At 33.9% G+C, this 21517-nt stretch overlaps 1 protein-coding gene across 38 annotated transcripts in view; it reads left to right on the top strand.

Annotated features, from left to right (window-relative positions):
• LOC128213611 (trichohyalin-like) overlaps nt 1-19954 on the top strand; it is a 46375-nt gene extending 26421 nt beyond the window's left edge. For 19 of the 38 annotated variants that reach the window (XM_052919518.1, XM_052919522.1, XM_052919524.1 and 16 more), the window contains 21 exons: nt 493-651; nt 1681-1794; nt 5118-5588; nt 6015-6152; nt 6287-6433; nt 6807-6938; nt 7522-7677; nt 8056-8196; nt 8858-8998; nt 9435-9578; nt 10153-10311; nt 11084-11248; nt 11529-11684; nt 12118-12273; nt 12731-12889; nt 13878-14033; nt 14979-15038; nt 15816-15919; nt 17359-17413; nt 18546-18575; nt 18976-19954. In XM_052919518.1, the coding sequence (XP_052775478.1) occupies nt 493-651; nt 1681-1794; nt 5118-5588; nt 6015-6152; nt 6287-6433; nt 6807-6938; nt 7522-7677; nt 8056-8196; nt 8858-8998; nt 9435-9578; nt 10153-10311; nt 11084-11248; nt 11529-11684; nt 12118-12273; nt 12731-12889; nt 13878-14033; nt 14979-15038; nt 15816-15919; nt 17359-17413; nt 18546-18563 (2931 nt within the window). In that variant the 3' untranslated portion in view covers nt 18564-18575; nt 18976-19954. Of the gene's footprint in view, nt 1-492; nt 652-1680; nt 1795-3479; nt 3594-4026; nt 4168-5117; nt 5589-6014; nt 6153-6286; nt 6434-6806; nt 6939-7521; nt 7678-8055; nt 8197-8857; nt 8999-9434; nt 9579-10152; nt 10312-11083; nt 11249-11528; nt 11685-12117; nt 12274-12730; nt 12890-13877; nt 14034-14978; nt 15039-15815; nt 15920-17358; nt 17414-18545; nt 18576-18975 lie in introns of all 38 variants that reach the window. The other 19 variants (XM_052919521.1, XM_052919547.1, XM_052919552.1 and 16 more) reach the window with 17 other exon arrangements.
• The last annotated feature ends 1563 nt before the right edge of the window (nt 19955-21517 follow it).

Raw genomic sequence — 21517 nt, forward strand, 5'->3', positions numbered from 1 at the left:
GTTGTAGTGATTTTACAAAACCATACAACATTCAAGCTATTGATTTCATTTTAGTTGTAGCTAGTGCGCATTCAAAATATTTATTATATATAATAGTAGGGAGCATTCAAGATATTAATATTTTGCTAGTGAACACTCAAGATACTTATTACAAATGTATGTTAAAGTCAAGAACACTCAAGATGATGATATAATACTAGTGAACACTTGAAGTATTTCAAACTTACAGTACTACAAGTAGTTTCTAACAAACTCTTGTTTATATTTTGTTAAAAACACTCAATTTACACTCAATTCATTGATGTAAAAGTAATAGGGAGCATAGACGATATTAATTATAAAACTTTTTCACCTATAGCAGAGAACACTAAATATTTTGTGTGATGGTAAAGAGTCTTCACATACCACAGAATGTTAAAATATATGTATGATCTAAAATCTAGAAAATGGAACAAAATGAGACAAAATACAATACTTTACATATTTCTAAAGCAGAACGAGGAGCGCAGGAGGCAAGAGGAAACTCGACAGCCCGTCGGTAAACCTGCTGAACGTGTACGGAGCCCCCATTACAGCTCTGATGACTATGAGAGTTGGCGCAGGAAGGAGCAGCAAAAACTCGGCAAAGAGTACCAGGACTACTTGAAAGAGGTGGGTGGAGTGGTGACATTGAGTTTGGTAGTTGATTAATGACGTTTCCTCCAGCTTGTCTGTTTTTCAAAGAAAAATAAACAAAGGTTTTGTCATATAAGTCAAGGTGCTCTTGGCTTCAGAAAGTGACTTGAGCCTTGGGTGGAACTCAGAAAATCGTTCAACATATGAAACTTAGTATACATGTTACCAGCAATGATACACAACTATAGGAAGACCCATAACTCTGGCTTTTTTATTTTCAAATTATGCCCCTTGATTGTTTAAGAGAAACAGACATGCTTTGCCTTGCTCTTGTTTTACTTGCTTTGTGGACTGCCTTTGGAATATTTGGGGGTACATAATCTATTGAGTAATTTAATATTCTGAATGATTTAACTCAAACTATGTTAAGTATAAACAGTTTACATTTTGTAGCTGAAAACATCAGCAAAACACAACAACAAAGAACAAACTCCTTAGAAATTTCACTCTAAAGATAATGATTAATGATAATGAAATATTTATTGATTTGCCCAATCAACTTTGATTGTTCTTTTTTTATGGTAGATTAGTCCAACATTATGCTGACCTCTCCCTCAATGTTAATAAAGAATATTTTATTTCAGACTTCTTATAATATGCCGAATGTTATGTATTACAATTATGTATAGTTTTTACACAGGCCATTGTAATTGCAACTACAATAGATGTTTCATCAATTATGATATCTTCATGTACTTACATAGTTAAACTATTATGTGAATCAAACTTGTGTATGCGAGTATCTTACATAGAGTTTGGCACTGTGTCGTATGGTACATTTAGCATGCATTATTAAACAGCAATGCACATAGCGTTGAATGACATCATCTTGTCTATTACACAATGTCATTTTCATGGGCTGTCTCAAATAGCGTAGCAAAATCGCCTATAACTCCTCCTCTATAATAAAAAAAAACATATTGGATTGGAGAAATATGTTTTACTTTTATAAAGCATTTGAAAGGAAAATCTATTTCTTAAGTATCAAATCTTGCCCCGATGCAGAAGTTCCAGCCTCCACCAGAGAGTATGGGTTTGCCTATCGGGCAGTATAAATACGAGCCCAGGCGTTTACTGATGGAGAAAGAGAGAAACGAAGAATGGAATCAGATATCACATGTAATCTCACTATCGTGTATTTTCGTTCCTATGACGACCATGGCTTTGGGATCTGGGGGGCTATTCTTAAAACATATTAAGTCATTTCTTAACTTAAGTCAAGTTGCTTTAATTTTCTTAATCATATAAAGAGAAAAGTATACATGTTTTATTGTAACAGTATGTATTTTCAATCAAATCTATTAAAATGAAGTATTTTAGATATGATTAATTTATGATATAAATTAATATGATATTAAAGTGAGCTAAAATTTTAACTTAAAAAATGACTTCAGTACCTGGAAATGACTTAAAATATTCTATGAATACCGGCCCAGCTTTAGATTATTAATACACTTGTTATTTTTTCAGCATCATTTGTAGCATTGTTTTTGTTGCAAGCTGGGTGTGGTTTCTACAACATTGTCTCTGTGTGTCACCTAGAATCTAAGTGAAATAGGATTTGTTTCTTGTCTCTCTTGAAACATCACATTAACCATAGTTCTTCTTAAGGAAGCAATAGTTGACTAAATAATGTTTACAGCATCTCCTTAACCATTTCAAAAATAGCTAATGCTATGCCATGTTTCTGTTATGCTTTATTCGTTTGTTTAAGGCTTATCTCAATCAGTATGGGACTGTTTATTGCCAAATAGCTTTTTTGGAAAAGCATGCATTTCAGTGTGTCAGAAAAGTATTAAGCAGCAAATTAGGATATTCTTATGTTGGAATCATAAGAAAAATACTTCTCCCTGCCCAGATAAGTAGATCCAAATATTTGGGTAATATCCTTATCTTGCCAACAGGCAAAGATAAAAAAAGTACTGGTATGTAAAACACAAAACAAAACATTTTTACTATATTTTGTTTAACTGAGGTGGGGAAAAAAGCATTGACCATAGCCACTTGGGTAAGATAGGTTTATCCCAACCCTAGAGCACTGTTTTCCGCAAAACACTCTACACTCGGGTTAGGATGAACCTATCTAACACTCTTGGCCATGGAAGATACTTATATGCTGACTTACAATTTATGAATTTATTATCAAGCATACCTGATTTTTTCACATTTCATGTTGGGCAGATTGTACTTTTTAGAGTTTAACCATAAAACTGCTTGATTATTGTCCATAGAATGATTTAAGGCATCCCATCCATCATTAATACCAAAAAATACTAGTGGAAAAGTTTTATTTTAAAGTTTGAATATTTTAAGAAAAAATAAATTTCACAAAAAGCTTTTTTCTACAGACATTATGTTATTTAAGAAACAAATAAATATAATTGTTTTATAATCAATTACCGTGGTCTTTTATTTTATTACCTTCCTTTAATATATCATCATAGGAGCATCATTATGGTGTTATTAAAAAATTATCCATGCAAAAATTATATAATGACTAATCAATAAAGATGAAATAAAGAAGTAATCTTGATGTTAATATCGAAAATGCACTAACACATCTTTGCATCCTAATGATGGATGGCTTACCTTAATGCAAAATGTGCTCTAATCCTTGCTTTTTGCAGTTTCATGGAAGATGAGGTTAAAAACCTTCTAACTCAGGGTGCAAGCGAATTTCTCTGGGCTGAGACAAATGTCTAAACTTTTTAACAACTAGTTAGCTTCTTCTAATCTTTAAAAATATGTGTTCTGCATGTTTGATTTCTGGTTTTAGCATGTGTGTCTAATGTTTTTCACTGTAGCAATACAACCCAAAAGCTTCAGAAGGGTTGCCACTCGGCCAGTATAAATACGAACCAAAACGTCTCGCTATGGAACAGGAGAGAAATAAGGAATATAATGACATGTTGCAGAAGGTAGCACCATAGTTGTCTAGTCTCCACTAACCGATTGCTGTGTTAACTTTTAGAAAAATATCGTGGCTTGCTTTTTTGATATTAAAGTAAAGTAAGGGAAAGTTGTTATGAGTTTTATTTTTTACACTTAAAACTACATGATTACAGCTTATAATTAGATTAAGTTGCACATATTAGAAAACACCAAGTTGCCAAAATCAATAAATAATAAAAAATAAATAAAAAATGAATCGTTCTTCACTGTAATATCTTCAAAAACCGAAGTAAAAGTTAACAGTAATTTAATGTAAACCAACTAATGATAATAATAGATATAGAAAGGCTTGCATATTATGAATATTCAAATAAAATTTGACGTATATGAGTCATATTATGTTTAGTATATTTTAAATAATATTAGACTCACAATACTTATCTATTTATGCACATATAGCGGGGTGGTCATATCCCTAACCCAATAGACGCCCCAGTCACGGGACCCCAAGGTCTTAATATTGACGTTTCTTTCCAACCCAAGAAACAAGCTTGGCTTGAAAAGGAAAGAAATCGTGATTATAATGAATTCTTAAAAAAGGTAAAACTACATCATGTATCAATACATTCTTTTTGTCACTTCATGTACTAGCTTAAACTAATATCTGATTGGCTTTTGGTAGCAAGATTGTGTGACACATTTTCATATCCCAGTACATGGTTTGAACACAGTCACTTTGGTGTGTGTTGCAGTTATATTTATATCTTTTCACTTTTAGGTATTTTGTTGCACCCCTCCCATTCTTTACTGTATTCTGGACTAACATTCATATAGTCTAACATAAAGGATTGATAAGTGTTTTCATTGTGTTTTAGTATGATTCATTAAAATGCAATAGTTCTTAATGTTTGTTTATGGTATCATTGATTTTCATTGACTGGAATTGATTGTCCAAGCACATAAATGCACGCTGGCAGCATATCTTGAGAGTCACAGTATGGCACATACACCCTATTTCATTTTTAAGCTTCACTTTTGCAGCATAAGTGTGTTAGTTCTCAAATCATCTTTGTGTTTGTTTCCACAATGTCTTGCCTCTGTTTTGTCATATCATCCATATGTTTGTTATTATACCCTCTCATCTCTTTCATTCTCAAATGATCTATGCATTGGTTGTCATACTGTCTTGTCTCTTTTGTTCTCAAATTATCTATGGATTTAATAACATATCGTCTTGTCTATTTTATTCTCAAATTATCCATGCAATTGGTGTAATGTCATTTTGTCTTTTTTATTTCATTTGCATGTTCATCATCTTCATTCACACATCATGAATGGGGGTCAATGATGCTTGAACAGGCAGAGTTGCTATCAAAATTTTTAATCCAATCCACAAAACTTTGCCTGACATGTCCGAAGTTTGTTACAGCTATTTCGGAATAATACTAGAAGAGGCAATCCATTCATATGCAGTTTCAAGGTTCAATGTTTCTGGAGCATAAGTGGTTCTCTTCTCTTTTCTCAGTGTTTTATTTTTACCTCTTTCTAAGGATGAAGATATCCAAGGAACAAATGGAATCAAACCAGCTGGGTATGTCAACTCACTTTCACATAGAAATCATCCTCCGCCTAGTCCCTATAAACCTGCGTACCACCAGAAACCACCAAGTCCAATGATTCGACAACAAAGTCAAGATCGTTCATTTCTAAGAGGCTCACCTTCACCTGGTAGGTCCGAGCCACTACCTGCACAAATGCCAACCTACCAGCAACCTTCGTACATCACTCAGAATGAAAATGAAAGAGTTGGTAACCAACGAATGGAGATTAATTATGGTCTTGGAGCTGACAAGTTTAATCAAGGAATGACTGGACCATATCCAAAGGCCAGGTCAGAGCATTCATCTGGATCACGTCCTGCAACTCCTAGCAAATTGTCATTGCCTCTGGGACAGTATGATGATATGAGACCATTTATTGAGAAGCAAAGAAATAAGGACTATAACAATGTTAAAGAGCAGGTACTTTGGCCAAAGTGTGGATTAGTTTTTTTTTCGGTAATTCTTATTTGGCTTCAGTCTCTTGTTGGTATTGAAAATCTGCCACTGGTGGTTTTGGAATTTATTTATTTTTCCACAATGGTGTTTCGTATAGTTAAGTTGGTGTCTGGAAGGGTAATTTGATTCAAAGTGCTACTTGTTTTGCAAACATTTGAATAAGTGGGTGCGGTAAGGAAATGTTCTTCATTTACAGAACTGTTTTCAGGTGTGACATCAGCACTTATTAACGCTCCAGTTGGAAGTTCTCTTGCTTGATCTCCTTTTGCTCTCTTCTGCTAATGGACTACGAAGGCTATTAACAATCACATAACGTGTTTGCACTCAGTCTAAATGTTTGATTTATACATTTTGTAACATAACATGAACTGTAATCCTCCTCCTCCTCAGCTTGATCCAAGTCCTAGGCGTCTCCCCAAATCTCCCGATGCTACTGCTACCTCTTTGACAAATGTTGGTTCTTATGACGAGCTTAGACCAAAATTTGAATCCCAAAGAAATCAGGAATACCAGGAGTATTTGAGGACGGTAAATTGGGCACCATAAAATGCATTCCATTTTTATCGTATTTAGAGTGTGTGTTTTTGGCCGATTGGTTTGCCTTTGGGTTTTGGGTGCAAAATAGAAAATAGTTGTAAAACATATTGCCCATATTTTCTTAGCTGCCTCCTATGAAGAAGACTGGAATTATTCCAAAATCAACTGATGTTACTCTGCCTGTTGGTCAGTATGAGGAAATGAAGAATATCATTGAAAAACAGAGAAATCGAGAATACAATGATCTCATTAAAGAGGGGAAAATTGGACAGGTATAAAAATGTTCAATTGAAAAAGTGTTGTTTTTTTTAAATAGTTTGACTTTGTTTCTATAAAAAAGCATCATTGTTCTTCATTTTCATTCATGGTTTCATATTCTGTCATGTTCATTATTTGTTCAGTTTTGTTTATGCTCGTAGCCAGTTTTTGTTTGATTTCTTCTAAACTTTTTGTACTAACAGACAGAACTAAATCATTTAATATACTTTCATCTTAATTAAATCATTAAGTGGATTATAAATTGGCAATAATCTGTAATTTAATTCTTAGATTTGTTGAAGAAATTGTGTGTTTTTTTACTTAGCGTAACTATAATAAAAGCGCATTCTTTCGTAGCTTTAATATATGCCATACTAAATGTTGCAGAGAACATTTCGGGAGAAAATCCCGACTCCTCCAAATCTACAAGGCCTTCCAATAGGCCAGAATAGGTACGAACCTATGCATAAAGCTATGGAGTACCAGCGTAATAAAGAGTACAATGAATTCATTCAAAAGGTAGGACACTCACGTATGAAGGGAGAAGGGTTCTCGTTTTTAATGTAGAGCTGAATGTTTAAATTAGTTTTTTTCGTGTAGAGGTGAATGTTGTTAAGATTTTTCCCAGATGTCAGAAAGTGTAAAATCATGTGGAAACAGGAAAGTCAGGATATTGTTTATTATTGTTAATCTTGTGGAATAACTAGACTTACACACTTTTCTTTGGTTTAACATGTCATATGCCCGTAATGAATTACATCTTGGATGCTTTTACCGTTCAAACTTTAATTAATTTTCCCCTAAGCAGTATTCTTTAAATAATGTTTCTTCTACTTCACTGGAACTATTTGTAATAAGTTTTTACAAGACTGAAAAAGGTCAAGTGGTATAGGAGTCTGTTTTTTACTCAAGTTGTACTGGTCGTGGGTTCATTCCCAGCCAGGGGTCTGTTCTGTTGGCCTCTCAAAAAGAACACCGTACTGGTTTCTAACGATTAGAAATTGAAAGATCTTTTCACTATTTGACTTAAATAAACTTCCAACTGACCAGCCATGTAATAATAAAAAATATTAAAATGAACTTAACATTTACATTTGCTTAGAAATATGGTGGCAGGACAATATCTTCTCGCAGTGAACCTCCTCGGGAAAAACCGAGCGATTCTTCTTTTTATTACGGAAACGAATTGGAACATGAGGAGAAGCGAAAAATGTTAGACCATGAACGTAGAAACGAGTACAACAGTTTTGTTCGAGAGGTATCTTTGCACCGCGTGAAGTTGCCACTTTCATTGAATCGTGAACCAGTCATGTTAAGCATTGCACCATCGTAGATGTCATGTTAGTATTGAAATCATACGCACAGTTAAATGTTCTTTGTAATTTATATTAATTGGGTTCCCAATTTTTTATGCCTTCCCAGGAATTTGTCCGGGTAACTCATTATATTGAGTTATGAATATTTTTTTCAAAACAAATACATGTTACTTGGACACTTGTTGTGGTCAATGAAATTCACAACATATATTCTTTAAGAATGCAAGCAAAAATTCTTAACCAATAAAGCGTCCTTACTTAATTTTCACCAAGAACGTAGGCAATATTCCAAAACTATAAGCTCCCTATTTATTTGGCAGCGTGTGCCCCCGCCTTCTAAAAACTATAACGTGCCCACTGACGCGGATTCGGGTCTTCCAATTGGCCAACAACACCACGAGGCATGGAAGAAGTTCCTCCGGGAGCAGAGAAATAAAGAATATAACCAACTTGTTGAAGTGGTAATACACAAAGCTGACTAGAAGCAATCCCTAATTCAATCCATCCAAACTGTCATTTGGTTTTACATTGACACTCCTAATCATTCGATTTTTTTCACCATTCACATATATCATTACTACTTTACTAATTTTTGTGGTGTGCAGTGAAATTCTTTGTTGCTAGTGACTTGGTTATCTATTCTTTTCATCCGTACTCTTTACCTGTTGTTTCTTGCAAGATACTTTGAGTTTCTTGAATGGTTCGTATCTTTTATTAGTTACAACGTCCTGTGGCTATCTTTAAGGTTTCAGGGATCATTTCTTTCAGTTCTTACCAGGTGCATTGGCTTTCTCAAGGATTTCAGTTTTTGTTTTTTCTGTAGTTTCATTATCTTCCCCAGGTTTTTTGTCGAGGCTTTTGGAGTGATGAGAAATGTTTGTTGTGATGTCTGATTTCTGGCTTGTTTCATTTTCAGGTGTCATCGCTTTGAAATCATTTCCTTATGTTTTTCGATATTACTTTATAGTATTGGTTTGAAAGAAATTCATGCTTGTTAAGATTAATATTTTCTTTGCAGCTTCACATTTGCCAATATCCGCTATTGATGTCAGTTGATGTCAAAATCAAATAGTTTTTAAAAGAATTTTGGTATTGTTTAAAATCTTAATATAACCCTTTCAGAAAGGTCACGATCACAGAAATCGTGATTGGAACTTTGAACAGAATGGTATTCTTGAGTTGAGGGGAGATGATGCGAATCAAAGTAGGCAGAGAGAACTTCGTGCAGAGCGCCAGAAAGATTATAATGATTACAAAACCCAGGTACATACGTGCAGTGTTAAGACGAGTTGATCTTTGATGTTCACGTAACACTGCATGCGTTTGGGTTGGAATTATTTCATCTGCATGAATCTGGGTGACTGTTATTTTCGTTTCTTCTTCATGTGTTGTCCTTGATCATTTGTCAAATTTCTTGTACGATTTCAGTGTTGTCTGTAAATTTCATTTCTATTTCATTGCTGAGTAAATCCATAGGTAGATTACAGCTTTGTCCAATTTGTATATTTATTTAGCAAGGATTCTATCACCGTACTTATCACCGGTATAGTAGGCTTCCACATTAACACTGCATGGCTTAGAAACGCTTCATATTTAATTTTGTGTAGTTGATTGGACTATAGGTTGATATAGTATTTTGTCATGTGTTTGTTTATATGTGCTGTTGTATCGCTGTTCGTATTGTCTTGTGTACATTTAGATGAAACCAGCACCAAATCATGATTGGCCAACACCTAATTACGAGAAACCGTTCATAACGCGAGGGGCTTATGATGGCCTTAAGGAATTGTATGACGAAGAACGCCGGAAAGATCTTCAAGATGCTCTAGAAAGGCGGCGTGAGGTAACATCGGCTTCGCAAAGCTAGCGGCCATGTTATAGACGGTCACACAGTTAATGTTTATAGTTACATTTACTGTTAATTACTGGCAAAGCTTTCTGCCTACGCTTTTTCTCCTTTTATATAGGTAGCCTTTTATATAGGCAGTGGGATGTTTATGCTTTCTAGAATACATCTGATGGTGATTGACCTTAATCTAAACTATAGAGGCATTGGATCATATTATCAACTAATTCTTTAACCCCATTTTCCCCACTTTCTTACCCATTTGCAAATCATTATTTTTTCAGGTTTAGTAATTGGGTTTATATACTAATTGCATGTATTTGGTTTCTGTTTCAGAATTTGGTGCTAACAGCATGTTTTATTGCATGATTTTTTGTGTGTTTTTTTTTCAGTTTTTAAAATTTATTTGGTAATAAGTAATCTTTACAGTTGTTAGGGAATGTAATATTGTTTTTAAATGTAGCTTCAGTTCTGGTTGTGGAAGGTTTCACATTTTAGTTTTCATAAAAGCTTTGTTGGTAAATGTGCATTTTGTAATCGGCAAACAAACTTAAATGTTTTGTCAATAAAGCATTTCCTACCGGAAATCAAGCCAAGAGTTATGTCAGAACCGATAAGGGGAAGATATGTGAACCAAAACCCAATGGTTGATGCCTTAGGAAGATATGAGGACTATCGCCAGAAACTCAACGCAGACCGTAAACAAGAGTGGATGACGTCTTTAGAGCAGGTACACCGTAGCTGCTAACCTTGGAGATTTAGACAAAGGACATTTAGATGATTTTATTAATGCATCAGAGGACAAAACAAAAAATTGTAACCCAGAATCTAAAAAAACAATAATGATTTCCTGTAACTTTTTGAGGTAAGAACAGCCATAGTAGTGTGGGAAGAAACTCTAACTGACATAAATTTTATCGCTGTGTTATGAAAGAGACTAACATCATTGGAATTTCTGTCACATGAGTGTTTGTTTTAATACCTGACAACACAGAATTAAATAAAAAATAACTACGTTGATGAACATTTAATCAACTCCAGCAATGTCTTGAAAACCAGAGCTCAAGTTTAACGACCAGCTAACATACATTTAACCATATTTAAATATGAGGCTACAATTAATAAATATGTTGCTTGGCGTACGAAAGTATCTGTGATCCGTAAGGCTTTTAACCTCTTTTGGGGGTCTGTTTTTTCGCCAACTGTGCGTCGAGGAGGCCAAACAAAGTATTTTTAATTGTTGTCAGAAATACAATTTTTATTTGAGCTTTCATGTTATGATACACTGATTGATTGTGAATTTTCATAAACAAAGATATGAAGAGTATTTAGGAATGTGTGCTGTTTGAATATTATTGCTGAAACACTTACTTGAATATGCATTTTATTAGTCTGTTTTAAATCATGTCTAATATACCGAAACAGAAGATCATTTATGTCCGAGTTATTGCTTTTACAAATATAACCAGTTAATGCTTCTACAAACACAACCGTATCGCCAGGCAAGATCAGAGGAAGAGTTGCATGATCATCAGGAGCAGGATAAACCTAGCATTGCGGGAGACGAGTCTCCACTTATCCACTCCCTGGGAAAATATGAAACAGAAATAAGACAGAAAGTGAAGGACCAACGTCGTAAAGACTTTGTTGACTTTACACATGATCAGGTAGAATGAAAATAAAATTTAAAAAAACTATTTAGGGTTAAAACATTCAAGAAATGGTCTATAATTAATTAAAATGACTTCTGTATTCCATTTCATGTCATATTTATTTTTTTTCATGACAAAAATATTTGTATGTAATTTACATATTTGACCCTAAACACAATACAGATCAACTTAAACAAAAATTGATTAATCCGAAGTGTTTTGTTATTGACAAAATTATTTTTTTTCAGTTCAAAATAGTTTAACATGTCTAAGACTCTATTATAACACAATGCAGCCTATATACACGGCCCGAAGCACTGTTCGTGAAAACCTCATGCCTAACGAGGCATCATATGAGACTCCCTTAGTTTCCCACATGGGAAAGTACGATGACGAGCGGGAGAAATTTCGGGAGGAGAGACATGAGGATTTACTCCACTACAGCAAAGAGGTATCCTCGTGTGGAGAAAGTGCATGAGAATGAAAATAAGAAATACTCAACTTGCATGGATTAACTTTTCATTTTAGCGATGCATGCTGAATGTTAATAATGACTTTGTTTTATGGAAATGTGACTGTTATGGTGTGACTTCTAATGATGTTAGAAATATAGTTTATGCTTGAATAAATTATAAAAACTGTGTGCTTTATTTTTTATAGATTGTTTTTTTTTGTGTGTTATATTTTCTGCTTTTAGTGATAAATAGATAAAGTATGTAGTAACATATAGTGTTTTACTGTTGTTTAGTTATTTACCAACTATAAATGGAAATGTATTGCATTTATGTTTCGCTAAAATAAATGGACATTGTTTTTTTTTTCTTTATTGTTGTGAGCTTAGGTACGCTTTGCTTATTAACATAGTTTAATATGTAATTATGCAGCATCCACTGACAACGCGTAGCGGCGTGCACGAGAACCTCATGCCACACGAGGCTTGGGCTGAAATTCCGCTCGTCTCGTATATGGGCAAATACGATGACGAAAAGATTCGGTTCAGAAACGAGCGTAATAAGGATTTTAAGTTGTATTCAGAACAGGTAGTTTGCATGGCTGTGATAGAGTGGGTTTTAAAAAAAATATGCTGAGTTTTGGTAAACCAAATTTATGTGTGTTAGTGTATAACTAATGATAATAATTTTGTTTCAGCGGTATGATGATATTTCTTCATCTGTTAATCTGTGAACATGTTTGTTTTAAGGTGGATTTATTGCAAATTTGATATGCCGTGTTAATGTTATGCATGCGTTGGAAACACTGACATTGATTGTTATTGAAAAAATTTTGTGTTGTGAAAACTGAATTGAGAATATTTGTATTGAAATGTGTGTTATGATAACAAAGATTAAGTTATTAGTATGTATACGTATACGGTGCTAGTCATCGGACTGATTGAATGAAATGTACATGTATTTTTAAACACGCACCCTTTTGCGCACTTGCACCTTCAGCACAAATGTTGCCCCTCCTTGCACCATTAACACCTTGTATTTCTAGAGACGCACTCAGCTACGCGACCCGCACGACCACTTTGTTTTTCCCACCGTGGCAGCTGCTGAGCGTCCTATAGTAGCTCATATGGGTAGGGATGTCGAGCAGAGGAAGGTTGATCTTCGTTCTGAGCGGCAACGCGATTATGAACAATACCAGCAGCAGGTAGTTGGACGTAGCGTCTAACACGTAGCCTTGTGTTATCCGGAGAGAATGCATGTCGCCTGCATGTTTAGCTGACAGCGATTAACTTTTCAGACCCATTGCATGCTGATTGTATATGTTTTTATCACCTTCATGTCATATTCTATAGAACGTAGTTGGACTTGTACTCAAAGACAAATATTTATGAAGTTTGGGTGTTCCACTCATGGTAGATTAGCTTCCGTTGAGGGTACAGTCATTATAAACCCGTAGTTTTTATTGTTCTTATATTCACCTTAATTCATGAAGATGTGTCTCCGACATTTTTGGCTGGTTATTGCGCTTCTCTGCTTCGCTTATTGACTCTTTTGGTAATGAGTGTGAGGTAAAATCTAACATTTTGGTGCAAATGTAGCTTTGCTTATTTTAGAAAATTTCATGACGACAACAATAAGCATTATACTGTATATATACTATTGACATTTCATAATCACCACAATACTCATTCCCTACAGCTGCTTTTATAATTCTTTGTATTTGTTGTATTTCTATTCCTTAGCGTTTAAATTGTGGTGTTCATTATTTGCTAAGACTTACAATTAGTTATACCATTTCTGATTTATTTTGTATTACTTGTATTCTCTTTACTTCTTACCATCGTTATTGATTAGAAATCATATAAACTGTACATATTATTATAGTTTTTAGTAACAATAAATATAAACTACCGGTTTTATTTCTTTGAAATAAAAAATAAAAAAGTTGTTTTTATAGCAAAGATTTAAAGAAAAGAAAAACAATTTTTGCTTTTAACCATTTACATATTGTTACAATAAAAGTATTAATATTTTTTTAATGATTTTAGTTTTTATTTCATCTAATGCTGCAGACAAAGCTAGAAACTTTTGTTAGTTAAAACAAATTAAAATCTTCTCGTCATCTCATATACTCCATTTCAAACATCCATTTCCCAAATTATTTACATCGACCATTCACTTTCATCTTTCAGCATAAGTCGCAGAGTCCCGGTCGTCGCCATGATTTTGTAGACACAGCCCAGGGCCCTTACAATGGCGGATTGTTCCAGGGACTTGGACAGCGTGGCCCCGACAAAGATGGGCTAAACCAGCAGAGAAAACATGAGTACAATGAACGGCTTGACCAGGTGGGTTTGGTATTGGACAGTGTAGTAGATGTGGTAAGGGTAATGATCAACTTGACCCGGTGGGTGGGGTAACTGACACTGTAAAAGAAGTTGGTTGGGTAAAAAGTGACATGACCATGTGGGTTCAGTAATGTACTGTGTTGTAGAAGTAGTTGGTATAATGAGCAGTTTGGCCAGGTGGACTGTGTTATAATAACTTCAACAGTGTTTTAAAAGTGGATGGGGTATTGAGCAGCTTTAACAGGTGGGTGGGGCAATGGACAGTGTTGTAGGAGTGTGTGCAGTAATGAGTGTTGCAAAAATGGGTGGCTAGACCAGGTGGGAGGGGTAATGAACAGTAGGGTCAAAGAAGGTGCAATTATGAGCAGCCTGGCCTGCTGGGTGGGGAAATGGGAAGTGATATTTTAGTAGGTGGAGTGCCAGGCAGAAATATAGAAGGTTGTTTGTTTTTGTAGAATTATAGGGGTACTTTATAGTGTTACTGTAAATGTATATACTATGTCGGTTTAATACATGTAACTGATTATTTAACATTTGTTTTCTACCTTTCTCGCCCTGCATTTTCTTTTTTGGCATTTTAGTGCTTCACGCTCTCAGTCCTGTATATATGTATAATGTACCAATATATGTTTCGAAAATCATACTATTATTGCGATATTTTTTGTCTTAAAAATAAGGATAATAAATACCAAGAGGTCACCTCATGTTCAACTTAATCACATGTCGTATACTAGTTCCTGTATAATACGTTATGGACAAGGTTTCAAGATATTCAGCAATTTACTTTGTGACTTCTTTTGAATGCAAATTCATGAACAAGTATAGAAACTGCAATTAGTATTTCAACTAACATCACTTTCATCAGTTCGTGTCGTATACATTTTTACTTTGTGCCTCTCCCTCTTATGATAGCTTGCTAGACGTAGGGTTGTGTATTTGTTGCAGCAATACGGGAAAGAACGACCTCATGGCAGACCAAACTGGGTTAAGGAAACATTACCCAACGTAAGTCACGTGGTTGAATCATGTGACAGTTGCGGCAAATAACACAGAAACTAACAGTAGTTGTTTTGCATCGTTTTTGTTCTCATTTTTCTGTCGTTTGTCCTCTGTTTTTGCTGTTCTTCCTGTATACTGTTAAGATTATTAATTGTTTTATAGGGGCACACTAACGGTGGGTGCCATTTTCTTTTACTTTCAATGCTTTATAATGTTAAACACATTTGACTCCATTGATCAAAACCAAGAAAGCATATTAAGTGCAGATTAAAAATATTACCGATAGTTTGGCGCTTTTTTAATATTGGGCGTTTGTGGCCATTTTTATATTATTTGAATAAAAGAACATTTATAAAGACTAATGTCTTTTTATCTGTACACAAATCATGTTGTTTTGGTTTAATGTTAAATGAGTTAAACAAAATTATGCATTAAAATAAAAAATAAAATGCATGAGCCTATATTGGTGTGTGCTTTTTTTCTTTGTAGTCCAAAAACAACAACACTCTTATATAATGCTGAAATTGAATGCTTATTTCCACTACTGCATTAAATTTACTATTATTATTGTAGTTCTTAAAGCTATTCCAGAAAATAGCATTTTTCATACCTATTTAAATTTACCTTTAAGTTCCAAGTTATTTATTTACTACTTTTCTAACAGTGGTGGTGCATGAAAATGGTAGTGATAGTCTAACAACATATGTACTAATAACTTGTCCCTTAACACTCAAATAATCATTGTATAATTGAATTTAAAACCATGCCCCCACATGGTTGCAGAACGTTGACCGTGGACGTTCCCCTCAGAGGAATCCTGGTCCTGGCGGGGCGGACCAGTACTCCAGAATGTTGGAAGAGAAACGTCGGGAAGAGGCAAGCAGAAGGTAGGCGTGAACTGTTTGATTATTGGGAATTGTTTTGAAAAATAACATTTGTTGGTAGATATATTTTACTACGAGGGATGTCCGGAAAGTTTTGAGACTGCGTTCATAAAAAAAACATACAGCTCATAGGATGCATTTTAAATTTTAGCAGCTGACAATTTTATCTAATATAAACAAATCCAGAAAGTTTCAACAATATACTACGAAGTAAACGTACACAGCAAACATTACAAAAAGTACAGGTCACAAGTCACGGAGCACTTCCTTGTCTCATTGTGTCACATCATTTTTTTCAAAATACCCTCTTTTTGCAAGTATACACTTACGGTGGCGTTCAACTCATAACTTAAATATCTTTCCGTACCACTCATCCATGATATTATGAACAACTGTCCTTTTTAACTGAACAGAGTCACCAATTTCCCTCACTGTCCTCCGCCGGTCTTGTAACCTGTCCCGCACTGAATTTACGCCACTTTCATTCACGACTGACGGTCTGCCGCTTTAAATCGCACACATTTTCATTCCCGTCACTAAAACCGTCCATACCAGCAAAATACCAAAGCCCTTAAACATTTTCGCTTTGATTTATCCCGTGTTAGAAACGTATAAGTATTTGTAGAGCTATCCCGCTGCGAACACCGTGTTTGATCATAGCACGCTGCTCTGTGCGTGACGTCAACGTTGCAGTTTTTTTCGTACATCTTCGAAATACCTCTCTACTTCCATTGATCGTTACAAACTTGTATACAGTTAGATGGCTTTAATTAATTGCGGGGTGATGCAGCTGACGTCATACTTTCGTCATATTTCTTGACGTGACGTTTTGGCATCTATTCGTAAGAAGGAGTAGTATATATGAACTGTGAACAATTTTCAGAAAGAGTAAAATTCAAAGTGCTCCGTGAAGCGCTAGATGGGTTGTCTTGACAACCATTTTCTTCCTTATTATGAGAATATATCATTTAATTTTTTAAAAGGAAACTCGTATATAGTCTATATACACAGCTGCTTATTGTTTGTTGATTTATATTGGAAACATTTTGAAATATAGACACAGTCTCAAAATTTCCGGACAATCCTCGTAGATATAAATGGAAAAAAATAATTGTACTTTCTAGCTTGTTTGTATTGTAATAAAAAATGTCATGGTATCAATGGTGCTGTAGTCCTCAACGGTAGCTTGAAATAACCTTCAAATGACCTTAATACTAGAAAAACGTTTTAAGCGTTTCACTTCGTAGACATGTTCCTTTCAACAACTGGTACATGTTTGACAAGTCCCATAACTCTATATGTACTCTCCCTTTATATGATCTACAACTTTTGTTTGGCTTTTTTGACATGGAGACATAGCATCATTTGAGACGTTACATAACTCCCATGTCGTAAATAATAAACCAGATATTTATCTAGTGATTTTTTTCTCTTTTTCTAAGGCGATTTGATGATCCAGAGTTCCAGGGGAGATTGCCACAGAGTCGTGAAAGAGACGTAAGTTGTCTTGATAAACCATAAGAGATATATGTGCCATTTGTCCTGTTACCCTACAGCTGTTTCCATTAATTTAGAAAGAGGGTCAGGCATTTCATATTCGGGAAGATAAGCTATTTTGACTTTTTTTTTGTGAATTTCCATTTATCATACAAATATAAAGCTGATTTAGAATGTTTTAAGAAATAGACAGGGAACTTAAAGACTGAAATAATGTTTGTTGTCTGAAAAAAACAGCAAAATTAAGCTTCAAAACAAACACGTTTTTTCGGACCTCAATTATTTTCTGAAATATTTTTTCAACTCATTTGTTCTTCTGTTAATGTCAAATTGGATATTTTCTTTATACTTTGGGGAGAAAGTACATGTATTGGCGTTTAGAATGAGGCCAAATTAGGTTGAGAATATATTTATTTAGGTTGAGAATATCTCAGGTGTTTCATTGTTTATTGTGTTTTGTATTGTTTAAATATGTAAAAAAAAAAAAATAGTTCAGTAAAATGCCAGTTTTAAAAACCTGCATAATTATTAAGATTGAGTCTCTCAAATAGAACATATTTTGGTTGGTGTTTTTTTTTTGTTAAAATGGTTTTCAAATAATTAAGTGACCTGCCAGTTTTAAATGGAGAGTTTTCCGAAAACACATTGGTCAAGAGACATTACGACCAGCAGATAATTGTATAAAAAGGAGTAAATTCTATTGTTTGGTCAAAGTTTGCCAAAAGGTTTATTGATTGGTTAACATTTATCCAATTTTTAATATCAACCAATGAAATAATTAATACGTGCAAACAGGCCAAAAGATAACTTATAGGCTGCTCATGCTGTTATGTTATATGAACTGAGTTGTTCGAAAATAGAACTTGAAAAAATGAAACTATAGCGTTATAAACAATTTCAACAATTGGATGACGTCCACTTAATTATTGAGATATACGTTAGTTATATTCCTGCTTTTTTAATTTGATTGGTTGGTATAACTTACTGGATAAATGATTGACCAATCAATGAACATTAGTAATGGCTTACTCTGACCTATCAATGAATTGAACAGAGATTTTTGTTTCAAACCGTTAGAATGATTTTTGAAATGATAAACAAAGTATAAAGTGTTTCCTTATTTTCCTATTAGAATGCCAACAAGCAGTAGTAGATCTGATAGGTAAATATATGGTACTGTCCATGTTTCTAAAAGGTATTTTAAAAATATATGGTACTGTCCATGTTTCTAAAAGGTATTTTAAGCATTTACCCTACCCAGCAGATTTGTTCATACAAAATTGTGTTTTGTTCACTCCCTGTTGTCCCATTTTAACTGTTGTGCTGCTTTTAACCCATTTTTTCGTAAACACAATTTGGTTTGTTTCATGTTTCATTTAAAATTGCATTCTAACTGTAGATGAAGATTACTCTTGAAGTCAAAGTAATATGTATACATGTACACTAAAATTGGTAATTGCAAAGCACATCACTGTTCTGTCTTTCCGATTAGTTTTGCTAATTTATGATTTATGACAAGTAGTGTATGAACTTATAACCTACTTGTTTGTAATTTTTTTCAGCGTTATGGCTTCTAATGATGGACCTATCTTTGGACAATTTTAGATATAGACCTGCAGTAGAACATAGCTTAAATGGAAACTACTTCACATTATAAAGCCATTAAAAATGTTTCACAACCCAAAAACGCATGTAATAAATGGATTTAAATACATGGTATAGACATATTTAAAGATTTGTTTTGTTTTCATACTGTTTGTAAGGTATTGTCTATATTTGTTACAAAAACTGTTATATATGTATACATTATATTTTTGTAAACATTCTCGATTTAATATTTAAAGGAAATATTTAACAGAAGCATTATAACAAATACTGCTGATACCGAAGTGCTTAATTATATATTGCCATCAAAAGTTGGTATTTTTATTATTTATTATAGTGCCATTATTATATTTTTTACAGAACCTTAATGTTTTGTTGTCATTTTTTGCAAAATAATAAAAGTTCTAAGTGCTAATGGATATATGCAGACAATAAAATTAAGACAGCATATATATTGTAACTCAAAACAAGTTCCCTTTTCATTAGTGAATTGAATTCATCTTGCATTAATGTTCCAAATTTGCAATTTTATCAGTATTGTTTTCGTTGGCATTTTTAACCTTGTGATATATAAACGTTTTTTAAGTATTTTTCCTGCCAAAAAAGCATTCTTTTTTCAAATTGGATTTCTGAAATGGATCTCAGGGGCATGTGATTTCTTTTTATCTATTTGTGATTGAGTTTAATTTAATTCGTCTATGAAGCATCAGTGATTTTATCGATATTTTTTTATCTATTTGGCTTTTATTTATGTATAAAAATGCTTTACAACGTTTTATTTTCAAGGTAGGCTAGATTATGAATATTCATAAATTGATTATATCTGCATGTAGTGTTTCGTAGCTAGCAATGTGATTTATGTGTCTAATTCATGTTTGTGAAAAATTAACATCAGATTATTGTTTGATATAACGGAAAATAAAATATCATACTATTGGGTGTTCTTGTTAATTGTTTATTCTTTCTCTCAAAACTCAAAGCCAGGTTCTATATGGGATAGGATTTCAAAATGACTGTCCTTTGGAAAAGCAAAAATTCCCATAGTTTTATAAACTAATTGAAACGACAGGGGCAAGCCTTGTAACTTATGTCAAACTTACAGTGTGTATTCGCAATAGGATTTTTCTTTAAATATAAACTGTAATATTAATGTTGTTTCAGACGTAATAAGCAATGTTGATCCTTATATAATCAAATGAGACATACGTGAGGCATGATATAATATATAAAATAAATATAAAACAAACAAACAATTTGTGGGCAAAAAAATGAACAAATTCACTCTCATCCAAATTTAAGTGGATTCAAATGTTCAAATCCAAATGTTAATACAATAGCGTTTGAACTGTTTGTAGTAGTTCCTAAATATGGATTTTTAATATATCCGCAGTGATTATCGGAATGTTGTCTGGAAGACGGTAGTCTTATTATTTGGACATGGCAACGCCACTGCGAACACGGTAGAATTACTTTAGCCCGTTGCTTACCCTTACCACTACGAAAGCATCTTTAAACATCCGAACTACGTGGTTGTCTCTTTGTCACTGCTATATCCAAAGTATCAAGGCACATAGTCAGTGACAATGTACCAAGCATACTTTTCTAGAACAGGATTACGTTGTTGGCATACACAATTGTCACAAATGGCGATGTAATAAAATTAAAGTTTCCATATTAATCACGCCTTTCAAAAACGTCAGCCCATCTGAGGACCATTACTAGTATGAAAGCATGTTAGCAAATCTGAGCTATATGAATACTTTCTTGTCAGTTCTATGTACAAAGCATCAAATCATATAGACTGTTACAATTTCAAAGACATGGACGTGACTGTAGCTCGCCTTCACAATCGCCAATGCTCTGCTTTATCATTCAAGGGTCGTTGATTTTCTTGCTTGCTGATCAAAGTCGTTCATGATGACTCGACATGCAGTAACATCCATATCACTTTTTTCCACTTTATGGAGCTCTTATGTTTTCTTCTATATGTTCAACATACATTGTATCACTGTGTCTTGATAATGGTATAATGAAACTTGATATATGTCTATAAAACCAAACAAGCATACTATCCAAGTGTTAAAAAACTTAAGCTAGTATGATAAAAAGACTCCAGCATTTCATGTTAAAAATGTGGGTACCTTTTGTAGACGGTATATGTCATTTCCCTTGTTAATGCAATAGAACATACGTGTAATTTTAAACATTTAAAAACTTGAGCTCCTTTGCCGACCATTACCAATATAAAAACATGTAAGCAAATCCGAGTCACACGGCTGACTTCTTTCCATTCCTATGTCCAAAGCATGAAAATAATTATATTCTGACAGGTCAACATACACAGCCGAATTGCAAATGCTTTTCAAAGACATTGACGTTCTACAACTGCTATATTCTACCTCGCTATCACAGTCTCCGATGCTCATGCTTTTACCATTAAGGGTCGTTGTATTTCTTGCTTGCTGGTCAAAGTCGCTAACAATGATGACCGGACATGTG

Source organism: Mya arenaria, chromosome 13 (assembly GCF_026914265.1).
Source record: "Mya arenaria isolate MELC-2E11 chromosome 13, ASM2691426v1".
NCBI lineage: Eukaryota > Metazoa > Mollusca > Bivalvia > Myida > Myidae > Mya > Mya arenaria.